Genomic DNA, 13,336 nt, shown 5'->3' on the forward strand with positions numbered 1-13,336 from the left:
TACATTGATCAATGCATTGTTTCTTATTATTTGTTTATTGCCCAAAGTAAGACTATCCAATGTTTGTTGCAATGCAAGCAGCTTTGCAGTATTTTATTTCTTATATGACTAAGTTTTCTAGAAAAATGAAAAGCAAAGTTAGTTAAAATCAAAATGCATGCTTCAATTAAAAAGTCATTTTCATTTTATTACAATCACTTGATGTTATATATTTAAAGTTTTAAATATTAATGTATATACCTTTGTTTATTACAAAATAGGTCACTAATTCTTGCTATTATGAAGCATACTTAAATTTTTCTTTTCCTCCAATCATTTCACATTTCTTCCATATATACATATTACCTTAATATCTAAATTAAGGTGTAGGCATTTATAGTTAGTACCTAGCATTACTTTTATAATCCTGAAAAATATATGCTCGCATAAAGCTCTTTTTTTATCTTCAGAAAACTCATTTTAAGATGAGCTTGGAGAACAGTGTAAACCATGTTTTAAAAACTTTTAAAAGTCTGCTCTACTAAAAAATGCAGCAATAAATAATCTTTACAAGATTGTCCATCCCAAGGCATTGTACTTATTTCTTAATGTTTCATTCAAGCTTAATGATAAAGGGATAAATAAAACCACATCGGATAAAAAAAAATACAGAACTTTGTTTGCTTAGAGGATGGGGGGGTCTAGAAAAATCAAATATTTGTTTTCATTAATTATTTTTTCTTTTATTATACAAATATTTAAATCTAAAGTATTGATTTTTCAGTTAACTGTTGCATATAATTTTGCAATTTGTTCAATCGTTTGTTAGATATTACATATTCAGCTTGTGGGGGATGTGTCTAGATCAGACTGATGTGGGCTGCTCAGGATGTCTTACTGATTTGTTGTTTAGATGAGCCAACACATACAATATATTACTATTTGGAAATAAATCACTGAAGACCAGCAACAGTTTCTGCTCAATTTAAAACACCTTTGGGACGACAGATTCTCAGTAAATAACGCTTATACTTCAGCAAGCAATTTTTATGAATGCTCTGGATACAGACAATAGAAATGCTTTCAGTACCCATACTGCTTAGTCTCTTGAAGTTAATCAAGAAAAATGTCTTACACAGACTTATAGAGGGTTTTAGTTTTAGTAAAATGTTATATCACAAGTGTTAGAACAATATCCATATGTTTTGTGGAACACAAGCGTCTGAATGAAGAATTAGAAGCTGGGCACATAAATTATGTTGAAATAAAAATATAATACTTGCAAGCTTGTTCAGAATTAATAATATTTTCCAAACTCGGTTTCAAAGTTAAATAAGAATTTTAAGAGAATGGTTTTGGTGATATATGAAATGCAGTTAGATTCTAATAAAACACACACAAAATCACAACAAACATGGAAAAATGTATTGGGAAGAGAAAATATCTCCAGATTTAAAGGGATGGAATAATAGGATAAAATTTAATTTAATTAGTTTTTGTTAAAATTTCTTTATTGTTTATTTTGTCACATCCAGTGATGCTCAGGAACTCCTGGTTCTGCACTCAGGAATGACTTCTAGTGGTGCTCAGGAATCATATGGGATACTAGGATTGAACCAGTATCATCTGCGTGCAAGGGGAGCATCATAACAGCTGTACTATCTCTCTGGGCCTTGGGATAAACTTTTAATAGAGATATTGTGCTTAACGTTTTAACTATTTGAGGATTAAATTTTATTGATTCTTTCATTTTGTATAATACTATATTTCATGGTAGATAGCACAGCGGGTAGGGCATTTGCCTTGCAGGAGGCCAACCCGGATTCAATTTCTCTGTCCCGCTCGGAGAGCCTGGCAAGCTACCAAGAGTATACCGCCCACACTGCAGAGCCTGAGAAGCTATTTGTGGTGTATTTGATATGCCAAAAACAGTAACAACAAGTCTCACAATGGAGACGTTACTGGTGCCCGCTCGAGCAAATCGATGAACTATAGGACTACACTGCTACAGACAGTGCATACATAGTATATCAATGCCATATCTATAAAACTTTATGTTTCATATAAGCATACAATGCAGTAATATTACAAAACAACTAATTTGTACACCAACATATGTAAATACTCCTAACTCCTATTTTCTATATTCTTTAAATTCTCTTTGGTAAACATGGTCAATTTTTTAAATTCCTAAAAAAAAAACCACTTTCAATGTAATTATCAAAATCAAACTTTTATAGAGAAATAAGCAACTTAAAATCATATTTTTAAAACTAAATAAAAAGCAGGGTATTGCCACTAGGATAAGGATTAATATTCTTAGGATACAAGCCATATTTATTTGATGTTTAATTTGTGATTCTCCACCTCTTTCTCTATTTCATAATTTTCTATAGCAAAAATATGCATTTGTAATAAACACTCCATTGCATATTTCATCAACTATTCCCAAGACACCAGAAGATAAAGCTAAATTTCCTACTTATTGAGAAAATGGTTTCCTGACTGTCCTTTCTCTTCTTGATTCTCTCTGCCTTTTATGCAATTCTTTAATTAATATTGCTGGCTGTGTCACATCAGCATCAAAGAAAGGGTGATGTTTTTAATGGCTAGTCTCTAAAAGTGATATTATGTGCCTTTTCTGAATAAAGAGAACTTAAGCCTCATAGTAGTCATATGTATAAGTGATATTTACTTCGGCCCATAGTCAGAGTTGATATTGCAACTTCAAAACAAACAAATTCAAGTTGAAACAGCTCAAAATGATTTGGTTTAAGTGAAACAGACTATTTGCAGCCTCTAGGCTAATAATCCTCTCAGCAAATTGGACATAAACATAATAAAGGTACAATGGTATTCTCTGTAGAGAATGATTTAATACCTCTTACATTTAAGAAATATATGAGGCCACACAGAAACCAAGAAGTTACACAATACCTAGTGAAAAAAACAAAACTTCAAGAATATCATAGGGGGCTGAAGCAATAGCACAGTGGGTAGGGCATTTGTCTTGCACACGGCCAACCCAGGTTCGATTCCCAGTATCCATATGGTCCACTGAGAATTGCCAGGAGTAATTCCTGAGTGCATGATCCAGGAGTAACCCCTGTGAATTGCCAGGTGTGACCCAAAAAGCAACAAAAAAAACCAAAAAAGAATATCATAGATAATGTAGATTTTCTCATTTTCCTACTTATCTTTACGTCTGTATTGAATTTTAATGAGAGAAAAGAAAAATTCTGTACTAAATATATCTAACATATATTAGATAGATTCAATCACAAGTTATACAATAAATGTATGAGGAGTCAATATATGGTGGTTAAAGCACAGTTGTTAGACTAAGTCTGAATGCGTTCAAATCCTAGCTCTTTCACTTACTGCTTAACTTTAGGAAGCTGGCTTACCCTCTTGTTCCTTGGTTTCTTTCTTTTTTTTTTTTGCTATAAGATGGCTATTATTACTGTGTCCAACTTTCCAAAATTATTGGAAAAATGAAATGAATCATGAATATAACAGGAATATGGAATTGCCACATTGGAAACATAGGCTTTAAAGTTTGGTCATATTTTGACGAATTCAATGAGATTTACACTTTGATACTGGGGAGTTATATTATGATGCAGGAATATGAAGGAGGAATATATGATTCAGAATATATGTGAAACAAAGACTGAAAATTTGAAAGAAAAGTAGTAGTTAGAGTTAGATGAGTGAACCATTAGAAGGAAGGTGACATCTAGTACAAGCTGTAACCTACAACAATCTTCAAAAACAAATAAGAGATATAAATATAGTTAAGTTAGTAGCAAATTGCATGTGGTTTTTTTTTCTTGTTTATTTGTGTCCTTTTTTTAACATTTGATTCCTTTTATATAAATTCGGAGTTACATGATTTCTTCTGCATGGGATATTAAAAACACACATACACAAAATCTAGGGTTTTAACATACAAAGCTATAGTTCAGCATTGAGGTCTTGCTGGGGCCCAGAGATGCTCTTGGCTACAGGACTCCCTGGCAGAGCCTGCGGGGGCCATATACCAGGACAACGCAGCTGGAAGCACCTGAACCTGAAGTTTCAGTGATATAACTGTGGGGACTCATACTGATTCATGAAAAGTGTATGTTACTGCCCCACTTTATCACGGTAACAGCCATTGTTTGCATAGTGTAGAAGAGGCAATATGAGCGAGGAAGTATTTCAACTCTAGGCATCTAGGAAATGAAAATTAAATAAAAAATTATTCTGTACTTATTTTTCATTTGGGGGGCCACATCTGTTGGTACTCAGGGCCTTATTCCTGAACTCTGCTCAGGAATCACTCCTGATAGGCTCGAGGGACCATATGGGGTGCCTGGGGAGAAAAACCTGGTTGGGCCGTATGCAAGGCAAATCCCCTACCCATTGTATTATTGCTCCAATCCCTTTATTTATGTTTGTTATAAAGTCATACATATGTTCAACAAAAGCATTGTATTTTCTAAACCAAATCAATTTTCAGTCTGTGTAGGTATGTGTTCTTCCCAGAGTAAACTCATGTTATAAGCTGGTACTAATTATGGTTTAGTTACCCTATATACAGTTCTGAGGCAAGCAAGCAAAAGAAACCAGAGAACAATCTGGAGAAGTCTGAAAGTATTCTTTGGTCACCAAGATTTTATGACTAACCCACATACTTTTCTCTAGATAAAATATATACAATTTAACTAATCTTTTTACTTCATCAAAAAAATTGGGAAATTTCAAACTGCTATATGATTGCTTTGTTCAATGCCTATTTCTGTCAGCCAGTAGTAGTTTCTTAAAAAATCATTTTTTAATAAATTTCCTTCAGAGGTGTCATCTTTTCTATCAAACTCATAACCCAAATGTACTAAAGTCAGCAGGACCTAATGCCTAATTTGCTTCTATGTATGGTGAAATCTAGTGCCAAGGATCATCCACGGCCATTGCCTTACTTTAAATATTCATGATTCTCCACAGTCTAAATGCATTAAAGGTGGGAATGATGCCAGCAACACAGTCTTCCTAGTGACAAAGAACCTTCTCAGATCAAAGGAGCAAGATGTTAAAGACTTCAGACTAAACTGTCTTTGTAAGAGATACTCAAATGGAATGCCAAATCCCACACCCTGTTTTAGTTATGAAACATCAATGAAGTAAAAAAAAAAGAAAGGATGTTAATTCACTCCCTTCTGAACTTATTTTACTACAGCTATTTTGCTTTTCTTCCTCTCATCATTACGAACAGAAGGGTGTTTCTGAAAAAACTGGAAAACAGTCACATTTTCGAACACACAATGGAAATCTTCTGAAAAATTAATAATATCAATGTTTAAGCAAATGAAATTTTCCTAATGGGTCTGAGTGGCTGGTAAAAAATAATAAAAATAATCAAAGGAATAATGGGAATATGAGCTACAAAGCATTATGTATGAAGCAAATGTACATAATAACAAATTCCTATATATCATTTGTCACCCAGCCACGTATGATCTTAAACCTGTGTCCCTTCCTAGATCTATTCTGACATACTAGAAACCTTAGGCGCACTGCCAACTTTATACCCAGGCATTCCCATGATCAGATCCAGCTATCAATTTGCTTTTTTCTTATGTTAAATCAAGTATCAGCCCCTGGGCTCTAAACTACTTTTGACTGACAGGAACAACAGAAAGTTCTAGGCTAATTACTTCTTAGGAATCGTTCTCAGTGCAAAGAATTATTACTGACCTACTTTGTACTTGGCTGAAATAATTTATCAGGTAAGATAATTAAGGGAATATAAAGTTGTTTCAAAAATCAACCAACTACCAGAAATATTTGTTGAAATTGTAAGTTTGTATTCCCAGTGCTATCAGACAGGGTTTTATTACTTTGAAATGAGTCAATTTTATTAAGTTTGATTTATTTATAAGCCATTCTTTTCTTTATAAATTGTATTTTGCAAGATGTATTTGAGTCTCTTTGATGTATAAATGTATTATATTTTTGACTTTTTAAAGTCTGTATATAAAGAAAACAATCTTTTAAGTCCTCTTAGTTTCCTCTCTTGGGCTGGAGCAATAGCACAGCAGGTAAGGCATTTGCCTTGCATGCAGCTGACACGGGTTCGATTCCTCCGCCCCTCTCAGAGAGCCTGGCAAGTTATCAAGAGTATCTAGTTGGCACAGCTGAGCCTGGCAAGCTATCCATGGCATCTCACAATAGAGACGTTACTGGTGCTTGCTTGAGCAAACTGATGAGCAATGGGATGACAGTGACAGTGATACAGTGATAGTTCCCTCTCTATGAGTATAGAAACACACATTCCAGTTTTACAGGAGTTCCAATTGTTTGAAATTCTTTCTCAATAAAAGAATGGCTTGGGAGATGATTGAAAATATATATGTGTGCTATACTGAAAGCCTGTGGATCTTTAATTCTCTCATTTGAAAGCTTAATTCTTTCATATACCTAAGTAAATATTAATAATTGCAGAATTTTTTTGTGGTCTTTCTTTTCTGTGAGAATATCTATATTCTGATGCCTACAGTCTGGATGCTCTTCATAAGAAGGAAAGAATGACAAGAGAAAAATCTTGAAATGGAATCAGAGAATAAAAATTGTATACTTATATAAATTTATAAATTATCCCTTTCCTCAAAATTAAGACCATAAGATTATTATTAGTATCATGATTGATCAATATTGTCTCCTTATTACCTAGACTGCTTTTGTTTTTGGGTCACAAGTGGTTGTGTTCTGAATTCCTGGCTCTGTGCTCAGTGGGACCATGTGGGATGCCGGAGATCAAATCCATGTTGGTCATGTTTAGGCAAGTGCTTTACTGCTGTACGATCACACTAGCCCCGAAACAGTTTTTGAAATAATATCAGTTGACAGTGTACTTATAAAAGTTCTAAGAGCAATTTTACAAAAGTATCAGCATTGAGTAATATTTGTGAGGAGATAAAAATACTAATTTGTTATGCCAGATTAAATAAAGATCAGGAATTAATTTTTCACTTTATTTCCATATAGCAGGTATAACAAGATTCTTTCTGAGTTAAACTTATTTATATTTTGTTATTACATCATAATTCAGAGTTGAAGATATTTCTAGGCATAAAATTGCTGTTGATGTCAGAGGAAACAAAAACATAAAACAAAATGGGGTGGAACTCTTTGTTGCCATAAAGCACACTCAGTGTTTTATGCTTGCAAAAGGTCTTGACTGTGTTTTCATCTAAAATCAATAGAACATCAAAGATCCCATGATTCACTTGACTTGGATTAGAGTCCGATCACTCCCTTATTGCTTCCTATCTTACTTTTTATAGCCTCTTTCATTCTATGCCTCTTTAATTTCATTTATTGCTTCATCCTTGTGTCCTTCAGCTGTTACTTCATGACCATAACTAAATACAGTATGTTAATAGTCATAGGTATTTATGTAAATGAAAATCAATATGTTTATCATTTCTGCACCACTTCTTATTGCTTACATCAGGTGTTTTAAGTACAGTTTATTTAAATGCTACCGACATTTCATTCTTGACTGGGAAGTGTAATGATCTTCTTGGCTCCATGCCCCTTGCATCCCTGTAATCTTCACAGCTATGGCCACTTAGCCCCATCTGGAGTTCGGCCTTATTCCATGTTTTGGAACTAATTTCATCTTTGGAAAAGTGGGGGAGGGTAAAATGCCCTACCAAAGGAAAACTTATTCAGCACCCAGAGACTATTGTTGCTACTTTCATTCAGATCTAGAAATTTATCTCTGGGATTTAGGTTCCTGTCTCAGTCCATTCTAATTAATGTTATTTGGCTTTCCATATCAGTTTTTTTTTTGGTCATACCTGGCGATGCTCAGGGTCACTCCTGGCTCTGCACTCAGGAATCACCCCTTGCGGTGCACAGGGGACCATATGGAATGCTGGGAATCGAACCCGGGTCAGCCACGTGCAAGGCAAACGTCCTACCCGCTGTGCTATTGCTCCAGCCCTCCATATCAGTTCTTATAGATTGATATCTTTCATAGTATCAGTCCCCAGTTAATTTTCCTCATTCATATCCAATACTGTGATGGGTGAGATTTTATTTTACCCTCATCCTTTGCAGCTGAATTCCTTTTCCTGAATTCTAGTTGTCATGACTGAACCCTATAGCCTATAGGTGAGCCTCTCTAATTCTATTAATACTGTTCATATTGTCCATGCCACTTGCTGTCCTAGACCTGAACTGTTGCTGGAATCCCAGAATGACACTTTGCTCGTACAGTTTCCCGCTGTTTGCTCTAGACATCTCCCTCATTACCAGCTCCGATCCTGCAGCTCATGAAACACTAAGTTCCAGTGGTCAAGCTGCCTGGAATCTGGCCATCTCCTTACTTCATCTTGTTACTTTTCCTTATTTTTTGAAATCTAATCACCTTGAGATACAGTTACAAAGTTTTCATGTTTGAATTTCAGTCAAACAATGATTGAACACCCATCCCTCCACCAGTGCATATTCTTTAGCACCAATGTCCCCAGTATACCCTCTCCCCTTTTTACAACCTTCCCCTTGCCTCGATGGCAGACAATTTCCCCCATACTCTTTCTCTACTTTTGGGCATTATGATTTGCAATACAGATATTGAGAGGCTATTATGTTTGGTCCTTTATCTACTTTCATCACACATCTCCCATCCCAAATGATTCTTCCAACCATCATTGACTTAGTGATCCATTCTCTATTCCAGCTGTCTTCTCTCCCAGCTCATGAGACAGGCTTCCAATTATGGAGCAATATTCCTGGCCTTTGTGTCTACTGTCCTTGGGTGTCAGTCTCATGTTCAGTCTCATGTTATTTTGTTTTCCACAAATAAGTGCAGTCCTTCTATGTCTGTCCCTCTCTTTCTGACTCATTTCACTTAGCATGGTACTCTCCATGATCATCCACATATAAGCAAATTTCATAACTTCATCTTTCCTAACAGCTGCATAGTATTTGATTGTATAGCTATACCAAAGTTTCTTTAACCAGTCATCTGTTCTAGGGCACACAGCCCTAATTATCACGGGGATGCAAATCAAAGCAACAATAAGGTATGATCTTACTTTTCTTTACATGAAAGAAATATTATTTTTATTGCATCTATGGTTAAACAGTTATGTTTAGACCAGGAGATAAATTGCACCTCATATCTTCTTCTTGGTTCTGTCATGTAAATACTTCAAAACAGTTTCCTCAGTGAAAAGTGAAATGATAATAAAATCTACCCTGCGGATTATTTTGAAGATGGGGGTGGGAGGGAATGCACATACCAAGAGCAGAATTACCAACCAGGCTTTATTAGTACTGGTGTTGAGGGTTGGTTTTAAGCAGTTAATATATCATTTCTTAAATCCTTATTCTTGAAAAGTGGAACTATGCCACTTACGGGTGATTTTAAATATAATGAAAAACCAGAAAACCAAAATTTCTTAAGGAAAAATTAGGGACCTGGTGACATTTTCTGAGTACATTGAGTGACTTTAGGATAATCAACAGCTTTAAAAATAAAATTCAGCTACATTTGCAGTCTTCTGCAAGTATTGAAAATGCAATATTCTAAGAATATATTTTATCAGTATTTTAGTAAAAATACAACTCTGCAGAGTCCTAAATTATTTATAGAGGAGAAATAAGAATTTTGAATCAGTCATTTATTTTAAAGAGATCTTTTTATAGTCATTTGCAGGTTTTAGAAAATAAAAATTTATACCTATTTCTTTTAAATTCTGTTTTATTAAATTTTGGGTGGAAGTAAAGTATTGGTGCGTCTGAAAAACTCCCAAGGTAATTATGACAATCAACCTTGTTTGAAAAGTATAATAGAATCAATTGGCAAGATGCCCAGGAAGTTCTCCAGGAAACAATGCTTATTTACATTGAGAGGATTAACATTACACTGAATCTCCCTGAATTAAATTCTAGTTCCTTGTTCAATGAAATGTTTTATATCTATGGAGACTCTACTGATGTCTCTTTTTGTCAATGGGAAGTCATTTCAGAGAGCAGGTCAAGAGATGTGTTCACCTGTAACAACTTAGTTACTCTGAAAACTTCAATTCACTCATTTGGAATCCTCAATTCCGTTCAAAACAGTATTTCAACAAAGTTACCAGCAATAAAATGACAGCTATAATTTTAAACAAATTAACATTCATGTAAAGTCATAGTGGCCAAAATTTGCTGTCTTTTAGATCAGTATTTCTCATCCCATTGTCATGGAGCCCTTTGTGGGCCACCAGAATATTCCCAGGGGGGGTCACAGGTAAAATTCATGGAAATGCGAATTCATGGGATAAAAGTAGTCTGCTAATTGAAAGGGCAGGAGGATATAAGAAGAAAACAAGTTTGGAAGTAGGCCACAGTTATTGTGAATATTGATAAAGAGATGATAGACTATTCCATGATTAAAAGTTAAAAGGACCAGGTATTTAGTTGAAAGGAGATAGAAGTAAAGAGAAACAAAAGTAAAGACAAACTTCATTATTATGACACAAAAATATGCTTTTGAACTTGGGTCCCTCTCTTGGGCATGAATACCTTGAGAATTCATCTGGAGATCAATTAAATGATGACTATTATTGATTACTTGATTAGCATATTTTTATAGACATTGTATACTGACTGGATGAAAGAAGACAACCCTAGAGAACATTGGGGGTCATTCTTGTGCCTCTAACTTTCTCATTCGGGTACTCATGCCCAAACTCACATGACATATGTGCACCTACCCATATGAAGCATTTTAGAAAGCAGAGTCACATTAGTTGATTGTTTCTTAACCATGCTTCTAGGAAAATAGTTCAATAATAAATGAATAAATAATAACTGAGTATTTTATTTAAAAGAATAGAAATCTATAGTACCAGACATCCTCGGCATCTTCATCACATTCTGCACCAAACTGGCAAATATCACAGGTGGATGTCTCCTTTTGACTTGTTTCTCCTGAACCTTCATGAACTGTATGAAAAAAGAATTTTTAAAAAATTAGGTAAATGAATAATGCTAAGATTTTCTGTATCAAAGCTGCTACTTCTTCAATGGACTCACTTGGTTTTTTATGGGGGGGGGAGTCATAAAAGTATCATATTCAACACCACTTTCATCCTGAAACTTAAGAAAAACCCTAGCAATAGCAAATACTCTTTACTGAGTACTTTTACTTAAGAGTGAACAAGTTTGCTTGACTAATAAATAGGTCACATGAAATATTTAATTTAAAGGAATTTAAAGGGATTTAGGCTGCTATTGGGCTGGAGCGATAGCACAGCGGGTAGAGCGTTTGCCTTGCATGTGGCCGACCTGGGTTTGATTTCTCTGTACCTCTCGGAGAGCCCGGCAAGCTACTGAAAGTATCTTGCCCGCATGGCGGAGCCTGGCAAGCTACCTGTGGTGTATTCAATATGCTAAAACAGGAACAAGAAGTCTCACAATAGAGACGTTACTGGTGCCTGCTTGAGCAAATCGACGAGCAATGGGATGACAGTGATACAGTGAGGATGTTATTTGCCTAAAAGAAAGATATAATATCTACTTTTAAAATATTAAAATTTTCCGTATTACTCCTAAATTACAGTTTTTTTTAATATACAAAGAAGCTTTTACTTGAAAAAACTGGGATCTTGCTTTAGCTCAATCATAGAGCACATTTTTTAAATAGGTTTTTAATTTTTTTTTTTTTAGTGAATCACCATGAGGTACAGTTACATACTTAAAAACTTTCATGCTTACGTTTCAGTCATACAATAATTGAGTACCCATCCCTCCACCAGTGCCCATTCTCCACCATCAATGTTCCCAGTATTCCTCCCACCCCTCACCCCACCCCTGCCTCTGTGGCAGTCTATTCCCTTTTACTCTCTCTCCTTTTGGTTGTTGTGATTTGCAATACAGGTATTAAGTGGACATCATGGTAGGTCTATAGTCTATTTTTAGCACACTGGACATCATGCTAGGTCTATAGTCTACTTTCAGCACACATTTCCCCTCCATAGCAGGACCTCCAAGCATCCTTTACTTGGTGGTTCCTTCTCTATCTGAGCTGCCATTTCCCCCAGCATGTGAGGCCAGCTTCCAAGCCATGAAGCCATCCTCCTGGTCCTTATCTCTACTATCCTAGGGTGTTAGTAGGAGCACATTCTTTAATATGCAAGAGCCCTAGGTTTAATTTCTAGCACCTACTAAACCATTTAAATGGGCAGTATTAACTTATTAGAATTGCCTTCTTATTTTTTCCCTGTTAGATATTAAGTTCTCCAAAGATGAAATATTTTTATCTTAAATTTTTATAATTTAGCTATTAGTTTGCCTATATACTATATTTTTGACTCCTACATAAATGTTGCAGATAATACTACAATAGTGATTTACTCTGGGTATGAATACATAAACATCTAACAATAGTGACCAATAAGATATGTGCCAATAATGATGAGTACTAGGATTTCTCTCTTCTTTAAATTGAAAGTAGAAAAAGCAGGTTGTACAATCTAACTATACAATTAACCTTTTAAAATCAGGGCAGTGTAGAATAAATCAAGTAAACTTTCTAGTATTTCTAGAGTTTAAGGAATAAAAATCTGTATAATAACTTTGACATGAGATATTTATACTTGCCCAATTAAAAAGTAGAAAGTTGAAAGTAGAAAGCAACCAATCTTAGGGGGAAATATATGTATCTGTATATCATATATATACTATATAGATATAGTATATATCTATATATATCACATATATATAGATATACATATATATACACACACATAAGGCTCAACCTTTAACATGTTAATAATCTCTTCTCACTGTATCACTGTCATCCCATTGTTCATTGATTTACTCGGGTGCCAGTAACGTCTCCATTCGTCACAACTCTGACATTTTAGCAGTGTCTTCTTGTCTTTCCCAATGATTGGAGGCTCTTTAAGGGTAATCTCTTGTAGAAGGACTTAATGACTCCAGTGTGAAATGCAACAATGCTCACACATTTTCCTCTAAGGAACCTTTTTTGGATCATTTTTTAAGAAATTTTATTGAGGGCTGGAGCAATAGCAAAGCAGCTAGGGCGTTTGCCTTGCACACAGCCAACCCGGAGTTTGATTCCTCCACCTCTCTCGGAGAGCCTGGCAAGCTATTGAGAGTATCTGGCCCGCCCGCCAGAGCCTAGCAAGCTACCCGTTGCATATTCGATATGCCAAAAACAGTAACAACAAGTCTCACAATGGAGACATTACTGGTGCCTGCTTAAGCAAATCAATGATCAACGGGATTACAGTGGTTACAGTGATACAGTGAATTTTACTGAATCACTGTGAGATAGTTACAAGCTTCCATGTTT

General features: G+C 35.1%; 1 protein-coding gene across 1 annotated transcript in view; it reads right to left on the bottom strand.

The window, feature by feature from the left end:
• Positions 1-13,336, bottom strand: part of TMEFF2 (transmembrane protein with EGF like and two follistatin like domains 2) — a 278,329-nt gene that overhangs the window by 113,628 nt on the left and 151,365 nt on the right. The window contains exon 5 of the mRNA XM_004601232.2: positions 10,866-10,962. Within this exon, the coding sequence (XP_004601289.1) occupies positions 10,866-10,962 (97 nt within the window). The remainder of the gene's footprint in view (positions 1-10,865; positions 10,963-13,336) is intronic.

The sequence above is a fragment of the Sorex araneus genome, chromosome X (genome assembly GCF_027595985.1).
Source record: "Sorex araneus isolate mSorAra2 chromosome X, mSorAra2.pri, whole genome shotgun sequence".
Taxonomy (NCBI): Eukaryota; Metazoa; Chordata; class Mammalia; order Eulipotyphla; family Soricidae; genus Sorex; species Sorex araneus.